This window comes from Callorhinchus milii, unplaced genomic scaffold (assembly GCF_018977255.1).
Source record: "Callorhinchus milii isolate IMCB2004 unplaced genomic scaffold, IMCB_Cmil_1.0 Scaffold2, whole genome shotgun sequence".
Taxonomy (NCBI): Eukaryota; Metazoa; Chordata; class Chondrichthyes; order Chimaeriformes; family Callorhinchidae; genus Callorhinchus; species Callorhinchus milii.
The window spans coordinates 47,578,304-47,604,046 of record NW_024704743.1 but is presented as its reverse complement, the minus strand read 5'-3'; the positions used below and the strand labels follow the sequence as shown (position 1 = coordinate 47,604,046).

At 44.1% G+C, this 25,743-nt stretch overlaps 1 protein-coding gene across 1 annotated transcript in view; it reads right to left on the bottom strand.

The window, feature by feature from the left end:
* jazf1b (JAZF zinc finger 1b) overlaps positions 1-24,720 on the bottom strand; it is a 138,841-nt gene extending 114,121 nt beyond the window's left edge. The window contains exon 1 of the mRNA XM_042331821.1: positions 24,586-24,720. Coding sequence (XP_042187755.1) covers positions 24,586-24,700 — 115 coding nt within the window. The 5' untranslated portion in view covers positions 24,701-24,720. The remainder of the gene's footprint in view (positions 1-24,585) is intronic.
* Positions 24,721-25,743: the final 1,023 nt, after the last annotated feature.

Here is a 25,743-nt window from a genome sequence, read left to right as displayed (position 1 = left end):
GTGAACCTCTTCTTATTAAAAAATATTTTTTGAAACAAGGGATCCCGTTCATAATGATAAATGCAGCATGTTAGCAAAGGTTATGTTTTTAATGTACATTGGCACTACTAAACTAACCACTAAATGTAGCCATATATCTTCGTTGCATTCCATTAGCTTAATTGCTTACTGAATATTGTTCTCATTCCACATATAGTAACATTTAAAATGTCAAGTGTCTGTGTCCAATAGACTTTGTAAAAGGCACATGTGCCATCCAGATTAGCAAGTCTAAATATTTATTGTGATTGCGTTATCTGGATTAGTAGTTTGCTATGACCCTCGTTCCCACCCCACCCAGTCCCCACCTACGACAATGCTTTCAGTCACTATGCCCCGAATCTCTGGAACTCCCAATCTCAAGCCCTCTGTCTTGCCCCCTCTTTTCCAGTCTTCATATCACACCTGAACACTTTCCTTTTCGACCGTGCTGTCAGTGACCTCTTCTCTCTTTCTAGCTCAGCATCAGACCACAACACTATTAAGCACTCCGAGACATTACGCACTGAAGAACCCTATAAAATGCAAGTTGTTGTTAGGTTTTACCATCATATTACGGTAATAAGACAGTGCTGCTGCAGTTTTATTCCCGTTCCCCTGCACCACTGGACAAATCAACCACACTTTTAATTTCTACATAACTGCTAATATAATAATCCTTGCATTTGATATAGCGGCTTATCACGTCTCAAAACGCTTCACAGATACACTATAAAGTGAATTGATTATATATTTTGGGGGCGCGAAATACACCAGGCAATTCTGCACAGCAGTGTCACACAAATGACCAAATTATTATTATTTTTGAAGGGATTATTACCCCAAGAAAGCAAGCCACCAATTGACTAACAACCATACTCCACAATTATAATCTATAATATATAATGTACTCCACAATTATATTACCATGCAAGCATAGTAGTGGCTATGGAGTTATTATGAAGAATAATAACTGATATACACTGCCCAGAAAATCATAAATGAGAAGGATTTAAGAGCTACAAAGATACTTGCGGAGTAAAAACATAAAAGGGCTATGGAGAGAAAGTGGGGAAGACGGGCAAAGAGGGGTATATAGTAAGTACACAACAAATTGTTCTGTGGTGGAGCAGGTTTGAATAAACCAAACTTCCTTTGTCTGTGTAGAACAAACCTTTTAAAAACAAGAACACGTTGCAGGAATGTTAGACAGCATAACTTTCACTTACAAGCACTTTCCTCACAGGATACCATCTCAAAACAATAATCCTTACATTTGATATGGCGATTCATGCTGTGGATGTGGGAGAAAGCTGAACGGTTCAGAGCGCGGATGTAGGGTTTTAAAGGATAGCTGAGAATCGAACAAAACACAGAGGTTCCACACTGGCTCTGTCAGGTGGAGTGTGCATCCATGTAGACTGATGCTGTCCATACCTGGGGTGGGAAGGCGCTGAAGGCTAACAGTTACTTCACAGGTGAAAAATACAGCTTGTGGTATGTTACAATATTGATAATTGTGCATTAAAACTTCCACCCTATTACCTAGTCTACTGCGTGCAGTGTTGGTCACCAAACTAAACAAAGGATATTGTAGCATTGGAGAGTGCAGCATAAATTTACAAAGATGTTATCATGGATGAGTGGTTACAGATGTGAAGAACAATTGCACAGGTTGCCACTCATCCATCTTTGTAAGATGATTGAGAGAGGACCTGCTGGAGGTATTTAAAATTATGGAAGGAATTGACAAGGTGGAACTTAATAGACTGTTTCCACTCATTGGCGAGTCCATAGCATAAGATAGTAAGACATAAATATAAATATAATATAATAAATATAAAATAATCAGTACCAGGTCTAAAATGGAGATTAGGAGAAATCTATGCAGAATGTGGAAACCTGGTGGTTGAAGCAGAAAGAATCAACATATTGATGAGGATATGGGTATGACACAAAATATACCCATGTCTACAAAGACTTGTGGATCCCACTTCCGATGCCAAGTGCAAAGAGGTGCTGGACTTCTTTATCTCTTAGATAACATCCATTTGGCTGCCTCCTCCTCTCCTCATTCCGCCTATCCGCCCCTCCACTCCATGCCTCGTCATCACCTTCCCCTCCTACCATGTCCCCCACCCTACACTTCTTTGCCCCATCTCTCCCTCCTCCCTTTCCCTTACCATCACCTATATGAAGCCCACAACTTGCTGCCTCAACCCTTACACACTCAGCTTCTGGTCACTCAACTCTCCCTCCTCTGCCCACTGCTGGCTGACACAATCCACCAGTCCCTCTCCTCAGTTTCTGTTCCACTCCTCCTCAAAATTGCGGTCATCGCTGCTCTCCTTAAAAAACCTAGCCTCGACCCCTCCAACCTCACAATTAAACAACCTTGATTAAATTAAACTGGTTGCAAATGTAGCAGCAACGGGTACAGCTAGTATGTGATAAAAAAATGTGTGCACCAAATACAATTTGCTCACCAAATTATCTTCACACCTTTCCCCAATCCAATGGCTATTTTTTTTTCTATGGAGGAATTTCCCTCCCCCCTCAATACTTAGTTACCAGTAATCATTATGCTTGTATGTATCTTGAAAATAAGTTTCAGCAGCTATTCATCCATGGGTTTTGTATATGAGCCAAATCCTGCCTCACTGATGCCCATCTTCCAGGAGTCACTAAACGGTGATGAACCATAACTGATTTTGCTCTCCCTACCTCAAAGCCATTCAAACCAATTACAGTGCCCTACTGCTGATCCAGCTACAAACAGTAAATTTAGCACAAGATTGAAGGTTACAGGACGCAAACTTGCAATCTTCTGGTCTCCATAGTTGCCTAGTGCTTCCCTGAGTGGAGCCTTTTTCACTGGGAATACTTAAAATTATAAACACTATTAAAAAGGTGTTATTTATTGTTAAATTAAATGGAAGCTCATTGTTGCTAAGATTTCAATAAAAAAAATGCAACAATGTTGAACTAGGTCCACTTAAAATGTTAAAAGCACCCAACAATACAATTATATTCTTGCACATCTGTGTCTGGAGAGCTGTGGTTGGTTGCTGTTCTGGGAGTAAATCTGAGGTGATTCATTGGCATTAGCACAACATTAAAGCATAATGTTTTAAGTATTCTTTTCGAGAAGTATATTGATACCAACGTACTAAATAAGTCTTGTGACTCCAGATCAAGCTGACTGCTGCAACAATGAAAGCTCGTGGAATGTCATATTATAAATTAGAATTGAGTTCAAGCCTGCAGTTCACTGAATCCATTACTCTCAATGTATTAAGACTGTAGTAAGATTAAGAATTGCTGTCATCAATTTCTCACATTTCAACACATTTCCTGATTATGAAGTGCATATCTCCAAAAGTCCACACTGGTTAATATTTAAACAATTCCTCTCCTCACAGGTATCACCTCCACTGGTTCTCCAAATGGAATCTGCTCAGACCCAATGTCACACCTTACTCAGAACAAAAAAAAATCACTTTCACCATGGAGAGCAAGATTAATGCTGGACTACAATACATGCACATGTAAGATAAATGTTCACTTTATGACTGTTTGTGGGTGATTGCTGTGTGCAAATTACCTGCTATAGTTGCCTACAAAATACAGTCACTGCACTTTATAGTAAATCCTGTGAAGTGTTTTGAGACATTCTCCTAATGTAAAAGGTTCTACATAAATTGCAAGATTTATTATCATTATTATAGATTCAGTATCAGTAAATTGCTAGTGCATGTATTAGGTTTGATATCAAGTGATGAATGTTATTCAAACCTGTGATCTTGTCCATCAGTCTGGCTCAGGTTCTCAGCAGTCTTGCCTGAGTCGGAAGGTTGTGGATTCAAGGATTTACAATGGTAAATCAGGACTTGAACACACCTGGTCTAAGATGACACTCCAATGCAGTGCTGTAGGTGTATCGCATTGTCAGAGATACCATCTTTCGGATGTAACATTAAACCAAGTTCTCATCTGCCTGTTCAGATGGATGTTAAAGATCCAATGACACTGCTCACATAGAGAAGGGAGTTTCTTCTGGTGTCCTGACCCAAATAAAATTGGCCTTTCGTTTTATGGCTATTTGTGGGACTTTGCTATGTGCAACTGAGCTATGAATTCTCATACAAATACATTAACTTCACTTCATATTAATTTATTATTAAATTTAATTCCTGTGAAATGCTTTGAGACGTCCTCCCGAAGTAAAAAGTGCTGCAAGAAATGCAAGGAAGATTATTATTATTATCAACTTCCGGTCTCCAGCATATTCATGTAAGAGTTTGCTTTCCTCTTTTCTTCTCCTGCAAATTACATTATTCCTCTCAGTTCTAGCTCTTTCCTTTCAGTGGGTTCTGGAGTGTCGAGCAACCTGAATACCTTGTTCAAGTGCCCATTATTTGTGTGAGATGTTTGTTGTAGATCTTTGGGGGTATCACAGCAAAAACAATTCTGATGGCCAACATCCACACATTGTTCCTTTAATCTCTAGACAATTCCACCATCTCTTTTCCTTCCTCCCTCCTTATCCCATGTACATAAGAAATGCACTCCCACTGCAGGTCATCCGATAAACAAATGGAATAGATAGCAATGAAATCAATTTCTGACATAACTGGATCACCAGTGACATTGTATTGCAAGCTATTCATGTTCAGCTATCAGCTAATAAACCCAAGAAATGATTAAGTTTGAAATTAATACTCAGTGGTCTTCTGTACCCAAAATTGCTTATGAAGCAGAATATTTTACAAAGTTTGATTAAGTGTGTGATCAACAATGAAACTACGATCCTCACTTCCTTGACAAATTAACTAATTTCTTTAATCAGCTGTAATTAAAATTTGTAATAAATTCCTCAGCACTCACTTACAATTAACTAGAAGTGCAAGAAGACCTTGATCCTAGTTAAGAACAGACTTCCATATTTGGCATGGTTCAAACTTGAATCAGATAACATAAATTTGTGTACAGACACACTGTTTTATATTGTACATTAATCCTGCCTATTTAATATGATTAATACTAATCCTTGCATTTGATATAGAGCCTTATCACATCATCGAGATGTCTCAAAGTGCTTCACAGGATATGCTGTAAAGTGATTTGACTGTGTCTCTTGGGCAAAAATGTGGTAGCAAGTTTGCGCACAGCAATAACCCACAAACAGCCATGGTGTGAGTAATCAATTTTAATTTGAGGAATTTGGCCAGAACACTGGGAGAAACTCTGTTCTCTTTTTGAAATAGTGGCATGGGATCTTTAAATCACCTGAAGGGGCAGACAGGACCTTGGATTTACGTCTTATCCAAAGGACGGCACCTCATAACGCAACAAACCTCCAGCACCGCATTGTAGTGTCAGCTTAGACTATGTGATTCCAAGTCCCGACGTAGGGCTTGAACCCACAGCCTTCTGACTCAGAGCCGAAAGTGCTATCACTGAGCCAGCCTGACAATGACACCAGAATGATAACAATTATAGATAAACCCTTGATAAATAACTATTCTCATAACTTATCTCTAAATCTCTAAACATATCAGAAACTTAAATCCACTACCAACATAATACAGGATAACCTCTTCAGTATATTGCAGGTTTTCTTATGACCAGCGGCAATAGAAATTGGCAGAATATTTGCCAAAAATTTCAGGGATTTTTTTTTACAAATTTAGCAGAAAATTATGGAGAGTTGATTGGTGCTATTGAGAAGCACATTTTAATGATAAAAACTAAACACTAAAGACGAAAGAGAGACATTAAAGATAAAAACTAAACACAAAGAAGTAATACATCATAGAATGTTGTAAAACAACAAATATTAGTGTTTTGTTTAACAAAATTCTATGTGGCCCACTCGGAGGGAGAAACATCAGTGCAGGCCTGAAGGGCCAAATGGCTCGTTTCCACCCTTCATTACAAATGGAAACCTGGAGTTCTGCTGAACACCAGCACTGTTTGCCATGATCACCAGTGTCCTGACTGCGGTGCTCCGGAAGGTCACCACCTACTGCCTCTGGGGACCCGCCACCACACAGAGATTCGAGCGTTAAGCAAACTTCACTTTTACTCTTTTGTGTGTGTGTGTGGGGGTGGTGGTGGGGGAGTTGTTTTCACGGATTCAGCGAAAAAAAATTGCAGCCACGATTTTCTATTGGCGCAGCTTATGACCCAATCAGTCATCTACCCTGACATTTTGTGCCTAAAAATCGAAATCTTATCAACAAGTTTCAAATCCTATCATCGTGAGTCAAATTGAATCATTGTGATTGAAATCCCACAGGAACAGCACAATGCAGGAGCAGTCAGGCACTGTTTCATGTATGCACTTACTTCTGTTCTTGATTCCAGTCTCCTAATGTTCTGACCACATGTCTGCCAGATATCAAGGCCGGCATAAGCCTGAATTTCTTGCAGCTCAACATAGGTAAGATAGAAGCCATCCTGCTCAGCTCCTACCAATTTCTCTTCACCTCTGGCTCTGACCTCTTTGACCTCCATCTCAAACCCACCAAATCATCATGCAATTTTGGTTCTGACAACATGTCAGTTCTGACAAAGGGTCATTGACTAGAAACATTATCTCACTTTTGTTTCTCCATAGATGCTTCCAGAACTGCTGAGTGTTCCGAGTGACTTCTGTTTTTATTTTAGTGCAATCTCGTTGTTTGGTTCAATCCTCAGCTCTCCTTAATTTCTCATATTCAGTCCCTGATCAAGATCGCTTTTTTTCACATTTGCCACATTGCCTGCCTCTGTCCCTATTTCACATAAAACACCACTGAAACCCTCATGCCTTTGTTACCTATCGATCAACTTCCTTGTCCCACCATCCACAAGTTCCAGCTCCATGCAAAACTCTTCTGTCTATATCTTCATCTGTACCAACCTCCACATGCCGATCACTCAAGCTGTTGCCAGGCTTAACTGGCTCCGGGTCTCCCAAAAGATTTATTTCATGATCAGCAATAAATTCCTTCACTTCCTTACGCCTCCCAATCGCTGTGATTTTATCTTACCACACTCTACTTGCCCACTCTGCTTGGCAAATTCAGGCATGCTACACATCCCTGCCCCACCGATCAGTGGCTCAGCCATCAGCAACAATGCCCCCATCCTCTCAAATTCCTTCCCATTTATGAAGTGTCACATTTCTGAACCAGATAACATTGAAAGATTGCATATACTCTCCCAGTTACCATTGCTAAATAGCACACTACTAAGTGGAACAATCTTAGATTAAGGACACCTGAAAGGTGTTCAGTCAGCCCTGTGCAGAATATTGGCATTGGCTGATCTGAATCAGCGAAATGGTCAGTATAAAGGACTAACACTCACAGGTCATTATTGTCAATTAAAACGAATAAGCATTGTAAAAAAATACAGCAGGTTAATAGTCGAAATACAAACATATTAATATTCAATCAATACAGTATTGAAGAACAACAGCACCTTACTAAGATAGCAACATCAATATTCCAAAACATTAAAATTATAACTTAGATTTTCATTGAAGAACTATGCTCTTGCCAACGAACAGAGAACTAAGAAATGTCAGCTTTACTTAGCTTGTAGCACTTTTGCATCAGAGTCAGAAAGTTGTGAGTTCAAACTCCACACTGCGATTTTCAACTCAGTCTAGATTCACACTCAAATTCCGGAGGAGTGCCCGGATTGTTGGAGGTGCCGTCCTTCAGAGAAGACATTAACCGAGGTACTCTCTACCTGTTCAGGTGGATGTTAAAGAACTCATTTGAAATCAGAAGGGTGTTTATCCCGGTGTCCCAATCAACAATCCGTCAGATAAAAAATTGGTCATTCACTTCACAGCTGTTTCTGGAACATTACTGTGTGCAAAACATCTGCCACCTTTGCTGTCAAAATAGTTACTAAACTTTATAGAAAATCCTGTGAAGCACTTTGAGACATCCTGACATGTAAGGAGCTATATTAAATACAAGGATTACGGCTAAAAGCTAAATGAGAGATCTACAAACCTAGAAAATGTGAATCCAAATTAGTTTAGAATTCTGCTGCTCTAACAGAGCACTGTCCCTCTAACATACTGTGATCTATATTGATGACTGCAGGAAAAGCATTGGGTTCACAGTACAATTTCTCTGACATACACTTCCTTCAACCTTTTATGTTGCCATTTTATTTCCTCAGTAACTCTTACAATGATTAAATATTTGGTGCTTGTGTGTAATGTTCACACCCTTCTCAGTTGTTTTAGAAAGCTGCAACAGGTTACGTCTAATCCACATGAAAATATCATTTGCTGAAGTCCACTGAATGGCCAAAGGCATCATAAAACATGAAAGCCATTTGAAACATCCAAAAACATTGAAATTATTTGTCAACATCTGTGGAGAAAGGAAAGTGAGTCAACGTTTCGGGTCCACAACCCTTCATCAGAACGGTTTTTCCTTCTTTCCTTTCTCCACAGATGCTGTCTGTCCTGCTGATTGTTCCCAGGGATTTCTATTTGCGTTCCAGATTTCCAGCATTTACATTGTTTTGCGTTTTGATGAAATTATTTGTGGTGCTTACACATCAGTCTTTTGAGATTAAGTTCACAGAAACATTTTTATGTTTTGTTGGATAGTTCAAATAGGAAATAAAAATAGGAGGCACTCTCTTTGGATGGAACAGAAATTCACAAGGAGGGAGGAAGCTTAAAGAAATTAGTTACCTCTTCAATAACCATGTCAAAGCAGTATGAGGCAGCAATAACACAAGGCAACCAGGACTCTGGGCTACAGTTCCAAATCAGTTGAGTTGAAAGGTCCCAGAAGTCATGTTCAACTTGTACAGTGCTCTGGTTATGACATGCCTGGAGTACTGTATACAGATCACTGATTAATGATATTAATCCTTGCATTTGATTTAACGCCATATCATGCCATTGAGACGCCTCAAACCACTTCACAGAATATTCCCGTAAAGTGTAGCAATTGTATATTTTGTGGGTGAAACTATATTATAAATATATTTATAGTATCTATAAATATTATATTATAAACAATTGGAGGCAGTGCAAAGAGCAACATCGTTGATCTCCAGTTCAAGAGATAAGATACAAGAATGATTAAATAAACAATCTGTTGAGGCCAGTAAAAAGATATATTATTATTATTTGGGGATCTTATAGAGGTATACAATAACAACTTGTTTTACATAGCACGCAGGGCAACGTCCCCATAGAAATTTATGGTACAGAAGAAGGCCATTCGGCCACTGTGTCTGTTCCAGCTTCTTCAAGAGCAATCCTTTCAGCCCCATGTATCTGCCCTTCCACCATACCACAGTAGCTGAAATTTTTCAAGGTAGCTTTTTAAGGTCTCACAACACATAATAATGGCAGAGCTTGGCACAGAGCCAGAGAGAGGGAAGGTGACTTTACATGGTCGCAAAGGAAGGTTTTCAGGCGTGATCTACAAGATGCTAAATGGGATAGAGAAAAAAACCCAGAACAATACTTGAGGGCCTAGAATGTAAAATATTAGCAACATCTCAATAATAATTTGAAGATTATGTGCGAGTCAAACTGTGTTAGTTGCTTCTTCCTAATGACTTTTTAAATTAAAATAAAACTCAGATGCACCAAGGCAGCATGACATGAGGGGACAAGGATTGCAGGGCTATGGAAAGAAAGCGGGCCTGGGATTGAGTTGGATTGCTCTTTTAGGAGCCGGCATAGATGCGATGAGCCAAATGGCCTCTTTCTGTGCTGTATGATTCTATGATTCTAAGTTGAGGGTTGTGAAGGGCATTTTGAGGAAAGAAAAAAGGAAACACTTTTTTTTTCACGGGAGTAGGTAACAGGTGTTAACATGTGTAATTAACAGGGTTACCAGGTCCCTAGTTGATGCTAAGAACCCGGATATATGTAAAAAGCTGTTTGATTGAAGATGATAGGATATGCACTCTGGAAAAAAAATCAAATGATTGATGGTCTTTTTCAACTGTACAAATTCAAATGTAAAAATGATACACTGACAAGATACACAAGATTGGGCATTGAGTGCTGTGGAGGGGACATGAACCTTGGATACTCTCTAAACCAAATGTTTACTTTCAAGGTTGACTTGATACCTCCGGCAATGCTAACCAAATACATTTTGACTGTAGAATTTTGTTCCAATAAGTCTTTTTGCTTTTGTTGCCTTGTCACATCTTGCAGGAAGCTAATTAATAATTTCAAATGACTTGTTCAGGATTAGATACCAAACAATCAATAGGATCACAATTGCCTATCAGGGGAGGGAGGGGGTAAGGCGGAGGGATTTAGGGAATTCCAGAGCTTCAAGGGTCTAGTGGCTGAAAGCACAACCGCAGATGGTGGAGCGGAGGGAGCGAGGGACGAACAGGAAGCCACAGCCGGACGAGTAGAAGCAGCAGTTAGTGGAGTGGGGGGTAAACAAATCGGATAGGTAGGGAGATGCGAGGGCATGAACTTAATTAATCTATGCAGGACTAGATGGTGAAACAACACAGTTGAAGAGAGTATCACAATCATTAAGATCCAGTTCCACATATTTGTAGCAGCAGTGGCTTGTTAGATGGAAAGATGTACAGAATACAGCAAGCTTGTGTGAATCGTAATACCATACCTTTACTCAGCTATTTACGCACAGCACTATAGACTGTACAACTGTGTTATCAGTTTGTGTCAGCTTGTTCAGTTGGTAGCTCTTTCATCTCCGAGTCAGAAAGTTGTGGGTTCAAGCCCCACGCTGGGATTTGGATCTCATATAGCCTAAGATGACACTCCAATGCAGCGCTGAGGGTGTGCTGCATTGTCGAGTTGCCGTCCATCTAATGAGACATTAAACTGCCTGTTCAGGTGGACATTAAAGACCTCACAGGTTTCTTTAGTGTTATAGGTAATTCACTACATGGCTGTTCGTGGTATACTGTTTTGAGCCGATCGGCTGCTACATTTGGCCACAAACACACAACAAACAACTACAAACACTCACTGCACTTTACAGTATATCCTGTGAAGCGCTTTGGACCCCTCCCAATGTGAAAGGCACTATACCAAATGTTAGGATTATTATTATATGTACTGCATTATAGAATTCGCATATAAATATAATTTAAGTGTATTGTACATTAGCACTATGCAGGGCCACTGTGAGTGTATTGTACAGTACATTTGTGCAGGGCTAAATGGTGAAACAATACAGTTGAAAAGTGTATTTGATATACATCATTGACAATTTCAAAGAAAACTTGCAATATTGCAATTTTGATCTATATAAGTGACCTGGACTTGGAATAAAGGGAGTACAATTTCCAAGTTTGCAGATGATACTCTGCTAGGAAAAGTAGCAGACTGCAAGAGGACACGGACAGATCGGTAAAATGGGTAGACATGTGGCAGATGAAGTTTAATGTGGAGAAATGCAAAGTGATGCATTTTGGGAGGAAGAATGAGGAAAGGCAATATAAACTGATGGTATAATCTTAAAGGGGGTGAAGGAACAGAGAGACCTGGGCGTTCATAGGAGTAAATCTTTGAAGGTGGCAGGACAGGTAGATAAAACCGTTAAAAAAGCATACAAGTCTTTATAAATAGGGGTATAGAATACAAAAGTCAGGAAGTTATGATGAATCTTTATAAAACACTGGTTAGGCCTCAGCGAGAGTACTGTGTTCAGTTCTGGGCACCACACTTTAGAAAGGATGTAAAGGCATTGGAGAGGGTACAAAGGAGATTTACCAGGAATGAGGGACTTCAGTTATCAGGAGAGGCTGGAGAAGCTAGGATTATTCTCCTTGGAGCAGTGAAGGTTAAGAGGAGACCTAGTAGAAATTTTCAAAATTATGAGGGGATTCGATAGGATGAACAAGAAGAAACTATTTCCACTGGTGGGTGGATCGGTAACCTGAGGACACCGGTTTAAAATAATTGTTAGAAGAAACAGAGGGAAGGTGAGGAGAATTTTTTTCACACAGCGTGTTGTTCGGATCTGAAATGCATTGCCTGAAAGAGTGGTGGAAGCCAACTCGATCACAACTTTTAAGAGAGTAGATAATTATTTGGAGAGGACAGGTTTGCATGGCTATGGGGAGAGAGCAGGGGAGTGGGATTGATTTGGATAGCTCTTCAAAGAGCCTGCACAGACATGATGGGCCGAATGGCCTCCTTCTGTGCTGTATAATTCTATGATATCATTAGCCGAATTATACATGTCCAATATTATACAAGACTGTACTGTATTTTAAGTCACTCAGGATTTCTCCCCATCCCAACCATCTCCTACACTATTAGAATATTTTTATTTAGTAGATCATATTCATGTATTCACTGTAAAATAAGGATGACAATTATGTGCTATCATTTCCTGTTCACAGAACTTAAATTCAGACTCCCTCAAATACCTTCATAGTTTAGCTTACAATATAATACATTCACCTAATTAATCTGGATCAGAAGGCAAAATGCAGTATTTTAACCCACACCACCACTTAAGTCACCTTTCAGACATTTAGTGAGAGCCCATTTATGCATTTTAAAACCTTAAAAAGGGTTTTTCATTATTCAGACTTATTTTAAAAGTACAAGAATACAAATTGCATTGAGACTAGGACACTGGATTCATTTAAGGAACAACTTGCGACACATAATGTTACATGGTCTTAGCCCTAAATTAAAGTTTAGCAGTTATTTTGGGGCGCTGTAGAAACTCTGTTTTCAAATAAATTGGGACCAGGGATTTTTCTCAGCTCCTGATTGCCCGGTAGGCCCAAACCCTAACGTGTATGGTGGGCCGAGCTGGGTGAGCAGTGGGAATCTTCATAGTTTTAGCTGGTTGAACTCCAACAATACAACAACATACACTCTGTGATTCCCAGGCCTTGGATCTTGCCAGCCTGCACCAAATACTCTACAACATTAGGTAAACAAGATACATCCCTCCAGAAAGAGAGTGCTCATTCCATTCCATACACATTTATGCATAGGATGCATACATATGTGGAACTTTCAATCTGGTTTGGATACTCTTAATCACCCATGGTGATGGGTTTCCTCATTTGTTAAGACACTCAGCTGACCAAAACTAATCAAATAAATTCTGAATTTAAGATACTTTTCGGACTTGTGCACAATCTAAAACGTTAAGATGATCCTCTTAAGGTTTGATGCTTTAATTGGAAGCCCATAAGGATTGACTAGTTTGACTGAAAATTGGCCAAAGTGCCTTCTTCATCCAAATTTCCTTTACGAATATATGGGACAAATTCAGCATGCTGTTTTACCAGCAGATGTCACCATTCTACACTAACCAACATCATAATTTTAGTGCCCTGGAGAACTGTGGACCTACCTGGCTCAGGAACTGGTCTACGGAGACTGCCACAGAAGATTGACTCAATTCAAACACTTCATAGCTAAGTACATCAGTTGGATCCAATTCAGCTTCAAGTGGACCTTACTTACCTATCCTTACCCCACATCAATATAGAAGATTAGATTACAATATTGATATCTTGCCCAGGTATCAGTTGTTTACAAAAAGTCAATTTCCTAATAATTAACTGTTGATTATCATTCAGTGAATTAACAACCAATGTGAAGTAATCATTAATTATTCAGTACACACATCATGAATCAACATGAAGCACAATAGCTACTTTCAGCCAGCAATAACTGCTGCTGCTGGCAAAAACATAATCCTTTTGGTGGAAAAACATTTATCCAAACAGGTCAGGAAATATCCAAGTCAAATAAATGAAACTTATGGATCAATGATAAGGTGTGTTGTGCTGTACTACTTCAGCACAAAATTAAATATCTGTTTAGATATTTGTATGAAAACACTGATTATTGTGAGGTTTACTGTAATAAAAGTAAAGAAGTTACACTTGCCAAAATAACTTGACTGTACTTTACATATTTAAGCTGGTAACTATTCACCAAGCATTTGAAGCCATGGGTCTTTTCTGATCCTGCACATTCTTATATTCTAGAAACTAAACTATCAGTTCAGATATGGGGTATTCAAATCAATGCTTCCTGTCATAAATCTTGTCCTCCAGTGCACAGATGTAGAAAAATAGATACATTGAAGTGATTTCAAGGCTGAAATCTCAACCTGGGGTTCAAATGAGTTTCAAAGCATTCAAATATCATTGTCCTGCTTCATGTTATTTGACTTCCTTTTTTCCCCCTCATCCGGTGAGAATGTTGTAATCATTGAGTCATTGAGACGCCTCAAAGCGCTTGACAGAATATATTTTGAGGCCGAAACACGACAGGCAATTGCACACAGCAGTGTCCCACAAACAGTCATGGATTGATCTAATTATGAGNTTTTTTTAAGGGATTATTACCAATACGCTACAGGACTCCATTTGAAGAGAATTCAACTTTCAATGCTTCACTTTGGCTTGAGTGGCACTGATACCCAACAGGTCTGTGTCACAATTGTTATGTGGAGGGGAGAGGAAGGAGCGAGGAATGGGTGTGCGTGGAGGGAGGGGGGAAATAAAGGAAATTTGCCTTAAAAGCATAAAAATAAAAGTTTGGAACATCTTCACTCGCTCTTGTTTGCTTTTGATCGGCACAGCACTGGATGGGAGTGGCAAACCCTACATACAATCCTTTACTTCTTGCTAGTTTTTATTTAAAAACACGCTCGTTCACACACACAATTTTATGTGGAGATTTTTTATGTATTTTGGATCTACACTAGAAGCAGCAACCAATACAGACACTAAATGTCAACGCTGATGGACTTTTATATATAGGCAACTGATGAACCAATTATTTAAAGGCCAACTACCCTAATTAGATATTGATTATTGTACTTCTGTCACCAAGAACATTCTCTGTAAATAATGGTTGATTTTGTTCCAATTTGCTAAAACAATATGCATGCAAAGGAGACTAACTATTCATAAACGCCAAAGTCTCAAAACACTACTACTGCATTACAGTATTGTACATTGGATATGTCATGGTTATATGAAATAGCTCTACGATATCATGATTGTGTTGTAAAAATCATTTCATTCATAGAGCAAAGCAGATTTGACAAAATAAATTGTGCCAGCCTGGAATCTAATGAATGCTCACCATACTTAAGAGTATCCAAACGAGACAGAATGCCATATATAATAATGATCCTTACATTTGGTCGAGTGCCTTTTTACATCAGGAGGATATCCCAAAGCATTTCATAAGATATACTTTTTAAAGTGAAGTGAAAGTACAGTGAATGTTTTTGTATTGTGAGGAAATAAAGCAGCCAATTTTGCATTCAACAATGTCCCCCAAACAGTCATGAAGTTGATGAACAATATTATTTGGGAGATTGTTCGCTAGGAGAAACCCCCTTCTCTTTTCAAATAGTGCTACTTGGATCTTTAATATTCACCTAAATAGGCAGACAGGGCCTCGGTTTAACGTCTCAGCCGAAGGATGACACCTTCAACAACGCAGTAGCCCCCAACCTCCCGCACCTCCTCCCCCCATTACATTGGAATGTGAGCTTAGACTATATGAATTCCAAGACCTGACATGAACCCAGAATCTTCTGACTCAGAGGTGAGAGTACGATCAACTGAGCCAAGCTGACCCTTTATTTTTGATCAGCCGGGTGTCTGACACATGCGGAAACCCATCATTGTGCTTAAAAGTATCCAAACCAGGCTGATAGTTCATGGATTCCACTTATACATGGAAATTCTAGAGATATTTATTCGAATGGAATATGCATTCTCTCCCTGGAAGGGAACACATCCTACTTACCTAATTTGGTAGAGTATTAGACACAGGTTAACAAGAGCCAAGGCTTGGAGACCCCAGAGTGTTGGGTTACTGCTGGAGTTAACCAGCTGTAAACTGCATAGCTTGCTATTGAAAGCACTGTCTGGCAAGCTTTCCAGCTGCTTGTCCAACTAGGAGCACCCTACCTGTTAGGGCTTTGGCTTGTCGAGTTAACAGAAACTGAGTGGGAAGAGTCCCAACCCCCAGTCGCTGGTCTGTCTTTCCAAGTCCTGCTGATGAGCCAGAGGCAGGCTGGGCTATCATCATCAGCGTCCTGAAATACTGCAGACCCACCTGTTACTGTGTTTTTAAATTAAATTTGGTGTTTCTAAATTTCTCCCCATTGGCAAAGTGCCTCTGCTCTCCTATCTGATCCTCGCTCTCCTCACGATGGGGTGCCGTTCCATGGGCACTTGTGGCCCTCCAGTACATCGCCCCATTGGCCATTGTTAATGTGCCAGTCTTGGCAGTGAGTGTCAGTAGATCACTCAACTGCAGAGGGCGTCACCAACAATCCTAACTCTTCACGACCCATAGAGGGTGCTGAAGAGGGACCAAGATTCAGTAAATCCAGCTGATTTTCACTCCATAAAATCCGGGGAAAGCCAGAGCCCATTTAGCCAAACAGCTCCAACTGAGATCAGCAAACTCAAACTCAGCTTGTACCAAGATTCAAATCAGCAAGTTTGTGGCCTGTAAATGTAGTGATAATTCAGTGGGTTACCCCCAGCTCCGGTCCGAAACTCTGTCTGTCCAGCGCCTTGGGACATCCTCCCGACATGAAAGGTGCTGTACAAATGTAATTTTGTTGTTGTTGTAATCCCATCACACCAGTCCTCCCCCATCACACCAGTACTTGCCAGGCTCCACTGGCTCCCAATTACCTAATGGATCGATTACTAGATCGTATCCCTCGTTTTCAAATCCTTTCATTCCCTTACACTTCCCTACCTATCCGAGCTGCTTACCCCCACTCCACCACCCACTGTCTCTGCTTGGCTGGCTTTGTCGCTTGCCCCCTCTGCTCCACCATCATTGGCCATGCCTTCAGCCACTATGCCCCAAACTCTGGAACTCTCTCCCTCAATCCCTCTGCCTTGCCCCCTCCACTTTCAAATCTTGCCTAAAGACATTCCTTTTTGATTGTGTTTATAGTCGGTTCCCCCCATCGTTGCAAAAGGATTACAGTACAAGAATAGGGAAGACTTGCTGCAGTATTAGACACAGGGCCTTGGTGCGATCGCACCTGGAATATTGTGTGCAGTTTTGGTCTCCTTATTTAAGAAAGGACATACTCGCCTTAGAGGGGGTGCAGCATAGATTCACTAGGTTGGTTCCTGGGATGAGGGGGTTGACCTATGAGGATAGGTTGAGTAAACTAGGCCTATATTCTCAAGAATGTAGAAGAATTAGAGATGATCTTATAGAAACCCATAAGATTCTTAAGGATCTTGACAGGGTAGATGACATGAGACTGTTTCCCCTGGTTGGAGAATCTATAACTAGGGTTCATAGTCTCAAGATTAAAAGTCAGCCTTTCTGAACTGAGTTGAGGAAACATTTCTTCACTCAGAGGGTAGTGAATTTATGGGATTCTCTACCCCAAGCTGTGGATGCTCAGTCCTTGAACATATTCAAAACTGAGGTTGATAGATTTTTAAAGGATAGAGGGATTAAGGGTTATGGGGATAGGGCGGGTAAATGGAATTAGATTAGAAGATCAGCCATGATCTTATTAAATGGCAGGGCAGGCTCGAGGGGCCGAATGGCCTACTCCTGTTCCTACGTCTTATGGTCTTATCCCTCTCCCCCTGGCTCAGGGTGAGACTCCGCTACTGTCCAGTGCTCCAGGACACTATAATTATAATACTTGCATTTGATATAGCGCTTTTCAGGTCTTCCAGACGTCTCAAAGCACTTTACAGAACATGCTGTAAAGTGTATTGACCGTATATTTGTGGGCGAATTCTCTACCCCAGAAAGCTGTGGATGCTCAGTCCTTGAATATATTCAAGACTTAGGGTGATAGATTTCTAAAAGATAGAGGGATTAAGGGTTATGGGGATAGGGCGGGTAAATGGCTACCCCGCATGAAGGGTGCTATACAAATGCAAGTTGTTGTTGTAGTAAATCCACTATCCCATTGCTTCTACCCTTAGCATTTTTTGGCAAAGGTAGTTTTATCTTCTATTTCATCTCTATTGCCTTGTGCAATTGGCTGCCGTGTTTTGCCAACAATTATACATCCTCTCTGACTGCAACCAGAGCTCCCTGTCCTCTTCAATGCCTCTGCCACCTTTGATGCTGTTGATCATTCCATCCGTCTCCATTGTCTCTAGTCCCTGATACATCTCTATGACTCTGTACATTCCTGCTTTCATTCCTAGCTGTCTTCACTTTAACAGCATCTTCTCCTTCCTCCGCTTAGTCATGTGCAGTGTTCCTCAGGACTATTAATATCCAAAATGTGAAATACAAATAATCATCCAGACAGACATCAACACCAAAGGGACAGAAGCAACTCATGCCCAAGACTGTTGCTATTCATGCCTGGCAATACCACTGAATTAGAATTTATTCTATCACATTTTGACATGTGCTTTTCTCTGGAGATCTCCTTTTATGAACATGTAATGAAGAAAATTGCTAGCGTGAATGATAGGCACGTTTACTCAGGTCTCTGCCCTTGGCCCTCTCCTCTTGAATATCTACATGCTCCCGCTCTGTGATATCATCCAAAGGAATGGGGATTAACTTCCATATTAATGAGGATGACACCCAACTCTATCTCTCTGCCTCCACCCACGACTCCTTGACCACTGATACCCTGCTGGATTGTCTGTCAAGCATCAAGTCCTGGATGAGAGCTAACTTTCTCCAATTGAATGTCGACAAGACGAAGGCTCTCCTGCTTGGCTCCTGTCAACGCCTCCACACCTCAGGCGCTGACAGTATCACTTTTCATTACACACCTTGACAAACCAGTATGTAACCACAGCGTCTTATTCAACCCTCAATTACTTTTAAATCCCACATCCACACCATGAGCCATTCAGACTTTCCCCATCTCTACAACATCGCCCCATTCCACCCCTACCTCTCCCTCAGGTCACTGAGACCCTCATCCATGCTTTCATCATGCCCAGGCTTGACTATTCTAACTTGCTGGACTTCCCAACTCTTCCCTCCACAGGCACAGATTATTCAGAACTCTGCAGCTCATGTCCACTTACACACCAAGCTCTGTGAGCCTATCACACTCAATCCAAGACTGTTTGTGGGACACTGCTGTACGCAATTGGCTGCCGTGTTTCACCCACAAAATATAGAATCAATCCATTTTATAGAATATTCTGTGAAGCACTTTGAGATGTCTCAATGAGGTAATAAGGTGCTATATCAAATGCAAGGATTGTTATTATTATTATTATCCTCACTCAGCTTCACTGGATCTCCATCCCCCAGAGAATCAGGCTTAAGATGCTAATCCTCACTTTCAATACCCTCCATGGTCTTGTTCCTCCCTACCTCTGTAATCTATTAACATCCTACCAACCTTCCCACTCCCTGCTCTATGTCCCAGCCCTGCCCGCTATCAGCGGTCGGGTCTTCAGCCTTTCTACCTCCACCCTCTGGAATGTCATGCAAGAATCCCTTTGCCTTGCTTTATCCCTTGCCTCCTTAAGGCACGTCTCAAGATCTTCATCTGTCCCCATGCCGTCAGTCATCCCCTTAGCCCCCACCCCTCTTGGTTCCGACCCCAGTTCAGTGCAAACCCTTGACTGTCCAACGCCTTGACATGAAAGGTGCTATATTAGGCAATTTGTTGTTTTGATGGACCCAATTGTTATGTTCAGGAGTCATGATGAGGTTTGGCATATGAGGGAGCTAAATGGTTTATATGATCTGCTCAATATAGGATAAAGTTGACCATATATTTCATGGTGGATGGAAGGAGTGTGCTTGATTAGCAAATGCAAAACCTAACATTGGTTGGGAAAAAAGGGAAATTAACAGCTGGACCTGGGAACTAGTAAAGGTGGATATGGCCAGAATACTGCACTTAAGAAATAGTTTGTTGCTGTAATGAAAAGGGCTGGGGTGATGGAAAAGCTGGAATAGTGGAAGGATAAAATCAAACAGTTTAAAGGGCTTTCTACCATACCGTTTGCGTATTTCTATGTTTCAACAGTACATAAATCAATAGTGGCAAGGTACGTCCATTCCTTACCAGTAGCCTTAAAATTTACCCACATTCAGAATCACCAATTTAAATTATTCTCCTTCTCTGCCAGTGCAACTTAATACTCACAAGAAGACCTTCCTGCTGCACCAGTTACATGGAATAACACTCAGGGCTTTAGATGACATCATAAACTAACAGTGAAACAGTGATTGATCTTTCATTTGAAACCCAAGATGGATTACTGTATCTTTGAAATGCACTCTAGCTTGTATTATCTTGTACAATACATGCAAAATGAGTTTGTGGGAGCATGGTTTTATTCTTTTTCACACACTTTTGTTTCACTGCCTGAAGGCTCCGGAGCTATACTCCGTACTCCCACAATTCAATCATGCAATTTCCACAGAGTGCTATTGTGATCACTCGATTTGAACTGCAAGTATATTGGATTTTATTCCACTGCATTTGACAAGGCATGCCCTGAAATATATTAAACATCGAACAAGATACAAGCTCAACTGCATTGTAAAACAGCATCACAGAAAGGACAAGCCTGAAGTAGTTTATCAACAATATCCTGAGATGTTTTACAAACTTGTAACACACTGCAACATGTGTATTGTTTCTGTACAATACACATAAACATAACAATTTATCTTCATATTCAGTCTCCACCTCTACAGTTGCCAGTAGGTAGAGGGGGAGAAACAGACTAAAAGTGACTTCCCAATGTTAAATAACAAAATTTAACAGAAGTGGTACTGTGCTTCCTGATTTATTTCACTGCATGTTACAGCTGAATATCATGACTTGAATATATTATAATGATCTTGTATACACTAAATAGTTGCCTCTTGCAATCACGCTGAAACATTCAAGCACCAGAAAACAATCACCCGACAGTGGTTGGCACCTCTTGTAATTGAGGTTGTCACAACTTATTCACACCTACGTATTATTTATCATTCCCCTTTCATTGATGACTCTTAAATTCAAATTCTTTAACCCCAAGTAAGTTATATAATGAATGCAGCACATTGCTCAGATACATAATGAACTGGAATAGTCATACAAGATGTGGAATAATCATACAATATATATTTTATTTTGTATGACTATTCCAGTTCATTTTAAACAGTTACATCTAGAAAATGAACTGGAATAGTCAAACGAGATAAAAGTTGTACTGTATTTGGAAATGTGTGCACAAGTTACAAACCGTTCTGATGTAAATAACAATGAGATGGGTATGTACATATTACTTACTGTAATATATCAAACATTTCCTTTCATATACTGTTGTTGAGTACATTTCATATTTTCTAAATTATTTGTACTTCTGCATTATACAGAACAAGTTATCACCATTTCCAGGCAGGGCGAAACCTTGGGCAAGTTTCCTTACTCCACACGCCTAATAATAATCCCTCCAAAACAAAAAACAATAATAAATTGGTCATTTTCAATCCACGGCTGTTTGTGGGGCATTGCTGTGCGCAATTGGCTGCTGCGTTCGCCCACAAATATACAGTCAATTCACTTTACAGTGTGTTCTGTGAAGCGCTTTGGGACGTCCTCCCGACGTGAAAAGCGCTATATCAAATGCAAGGATTATTATTATTATTTATTCTTACAGCACCTCTATTATCTTCATTCAATGTAATAAAATTATTCTTACAAATACTCATCAGGGAACTTGTGAGGGTCACTATTATCAGTGCAAACTGCACAACAATGTTTTCTTAACCTGATCACGACTAATTTTCAGGTACTGATTCCTAAATTGTCACTTGTCTCTCATGTGACTTGATTCTCACACCTGCCCCTGTGCCACTCCGCTCACATATTCCATCACTCCACTCTCACTTCTCCAAACCGCCACACAGCTGTCACTCCCCCTTCTCCCATCCCCAGACAGCTCTCACTCCCCACCCTCCCACGCCCCCGGGAGCTCTCACTAACCCCCACCCCGGGCAGTTCTCACTCCCTTTCCGCCCCCCACGGACAGCTCTCACTCCTTTCCCGCCCCCCACGGACAACTCTCACTCACCTCACACCCCGGACAGCTTTCACCACAACCCCCCGCCCCCACCCCCACAGAGCTCTCACTGCCCCCAGGCAGCTCTCACCCCCCAGACAGCTCTGACTCACCCCCCCCCAGACAGCTCTCACCACCACCCACACCGAGCAGCTCTCATTCCCCCCTGGAGCAGCTCTCACTCGCCCCCCCCCCCCCCCCCCCGAGCAGCTCTCACTCCCCCCCCCCCGAGCAGCTCTCACTCCCCCCCCCCGAGCAGCTCTCACTCGCACACCCCCCCGAGCAGCTCTCACTCGCACCCCCCCACTGAGCAGCTCTCACTCGCCCCCCCTGAGCAGCTCTCACTCGCACCCCCCCACTGAGCAGCTCTCACTCCCCCCCCACTGAGCAGCTCTCACTCGCACCCCCCCACTGAGCAGCTCTCACTCGCACCCCCCCACTGAGCAGCTCTCACTCACCCCCCAGAGCAGCTCTCACTCACCCCCCAGAGCAGCTCTCACTCACCCCCCCCCTGAGCAGCTCTCACTCACCCGCCCTGAGCAGCTCTCACTCACCCGCCCTGAGCAGCTCTCACTCACCCCCCCGAGCAGCTCTCACTCCCCCCCCCGGGCAGCTCTCACTCACTCCCCAGAGCAGCTCTCACTCGCTCCCCCTGAGCAGCTCTCACTCACTCCCCTGAGCAGCTCTCACTCACTCCCCTGAGCAGCTCTCACTCGCTCCCCCTGAGCAGCTCTCACTCGCTCCCGAGCAGCTCTCACTCGCTCCCGAGCAGCTCTCACTCGCTCCCTGAGCAGCTCTCACTCAACCCCCCCCCCGAGCAGCTCTCACTCCCCCCCCCCGATCAGCTCTCACTCACTCCCCTGAGCAGCTCTCACTCAACCCCCCCCCCCACTCTGAGCAGCTCTCACTCGCTCCCCTGAGCGGCTCTCACTCGCCCCCCCCCGAGCTCTCACTCGCCCCCCCCCCCCGAGCAGCTCTCACTCGCTCCCGAGCAGCTCTCACTCGCTCCCGAGCAGCTCTCACTCACCCCCCCCCGGGCAGCTCTCACTCGCCCCCCCCCCCCGAGCAGCTCTCACTCGCCCCCTCCCCCGAGCAGCTCTCACTCGCCCCCCCCCGAGCAGCTCTCACTCGCCCCCCCCGAGCAGCTCTCACTCGCCCCCCCCAGCAGCTCTCACTCGCCCCCCCCGAGCAGCTCTCACTCGCCCCCCGCCCCTGAGCAGCTCTCACTCACTCCCCTGAGCAGCTCTCACTCACCCCCCCCCACCCCCGAGCAGCTCTCACTCGCCCCCCCCCCCCGAGCAGCTCTCACTCGCCCCCCCGCCCCTGAGCAGCTCTCACTCGCCCCCCCCCCCTGAGCAGCTCTCACTCACTCCCCTGAGCAGCTCTCACTCACCCCCCCCCCCCCGAGCAGCTCTCACTCGCCCCCCCCCCCGAGCAGCTCTCACTCGCCCCCGCCCCTGAGCAGCTCTCACTCGCCCCCCCCCCGAGCAGCTCTCACTCGCCCCCCCCCCGAGCAGCTCTCACTCGCCCCCCCCCCGAGCAGCTCTCACTCGCCCCCCCCCCGAGCAGCTCTCACTCGCCCCCCCCCCCCGAGCAGCTCTCACTCGCCCCCCCCCCCCGAGCAGCTCTCACTCGCCCCCCCCCCCGAGCAGCTCTCACTCGCCCCCCCCCCGAGCAGCTCTCACTCGCCCCCCCCCGAGCAGCTCTCACTCGCCCCCCCCGAGCAGCTCTCACTCGCCCCCCCCCCGAGCAGCTCTCACTCGCCCCCCCGAGCAGCTCTCACTCGCCCCCCCCCGAGCAGCTCTCACTCGCCCCCCCGCCCCTGAGCAGCTCTCACTCACTCCCCTGAGCAGCTCTCACTCACCCCCCCGCCCCTGAGCAGCTCTCACTCACTCCCCTGAGCAGCTCTCACTCACCCCCCCGCCCCTGAGCAGCTCTCACTCACTCCCCTGAGCAGCTCTCACTCACCCCCCCCCCCCCACCCCCTGAGCAGCTCTCACTCACTCCCCTGAGCAGCTCTCACTCACCCCCCAGAGCAGCTCTCACTCACCCCCCCCACCCCCGAGCAGCTCTCACTCGCTCCCCCCCCCCTGAGCAGCTTTCACTCACTCCCCCCCCCCACTCCAGCAGCACTCCCCGAGCAGCACTCCCCCCCCCCCCCAAAGCAGCACTCCCCCCCCTCCGCACTGACTCCTCCTCCTTCCCCCCCCGCCCCTTGTCACTCTGCGTGTATGGGGCGGGGGGGGGGGTCTGAGCGGTTGCCATGGCAGCGCGGGCCCGGGTCGGTTTGGGTGGTGCTGGGGATTAGCTGAAGGTGGCGGCCGGCGGGGAGTCGGGGCCTAACCTGGGGAGGGGGGTGGGGGGCCGCGGGAGGAAGCGGTTACAGCGGCTCAGTGAGCGGAGAGGTGAAAGCGGGGCCACACCCAGCAACAGCGGCCGGGCCTGGGGCAGCGGGTGAGCGGCGGCGGCGGCGCTGGGGGCGAGGCTGCCCGCGGTGCGCGAGAGGGAGGGGGAGGGTCGGGTCGGGTCGGCGGCTCCTACCGATGTGGTTGTCCTCGATGTGCTCGATGAGCTCCCCCAGGGTCGGGAAGTGCTGTCCGCAGCCCCCGAAGCGGCAGGTGTTGGAGAAGAAGGAGGCGGCGGCGATGCCTGTCATGGTGCTGCATGGGTCCAGGCGGCGCGAGAGAGAGAGGGAGGGAGGGAGGGAGAGGGAGGGAGGGAGGGAGGGAGGGGGCGGCGCCACACGTTGCGCTACATTGTAGCCCAAAGTCAACTCCACACTAGCCCAAAAGTAGCCCAATAATAATAATAATAATAATAATCCTTGCATTTGATAGAGCGCCGTGTGTCACGTCTTCGAGACGTCTCAAAGCGCTTCACAGAATAGACTGCAAAGGGAATTGACTGTATATTTTGTGAGCGAAAACACAGCAGTGTCCCACATTTATTACTGTTTTGCTTTGAAGCAGTTATTACCCCCCGGAAAAGTGATCCACCCATCGACGAACCATCGAGTGCCTTCCTGTTGAGTGGCGTGGGGTAAGGAAACTTGCCCAGCGTTTCACTCTGCCGGGAATCGAACCCAGGTCTCTCGCAAGGTGAATGCTCTAACCCCTGAGCTACAGGCCTCCGGTATCGGGCGTGGGTTTAGCAGAATTTAGCATTGTGCTTTTTGAAACTGCGCAAGAGAAAACAAGCCTTCGAAAGGTGAAAAAAAGTTTTTGCAGGTTTACGTTTTTTTCCTTTATATATTTTTTATCGTGTTAACAAAATTAGGCACCAGCCCAAGACGATTTTGCTACACGCCTGAAAACACGCCTTATTAGGCACGAACCCGCCCAAACTGCCATATTGACCCCTTACCCTGTGTGTGAAATAAGGGCCGGGAGGGGTTTGACTTCACTGGTTGACCACATCCTCTCTCTCTGTGTCCAGGGCCTCTCCTCGACTACGAGGCCGCATTCGACACATTTGACCACGCCATCCTCCTCCACCGCCTCTCCCTCATCCACCTTAGTGGGACCGCAGCAGCATGGTTCGAGATCTACTGGACTAACCACCAACAATATCTCAGGAAACGGGTCCTCCTCCCGGCCACGCAGGTTCACCTGCAGGGTACACCAATGCTCCATCCTTGGCCCCCTTCTTTTCATCATTTACACGCTCCCTCTTGGCGATGTCATCCGCAGACATGGGGTC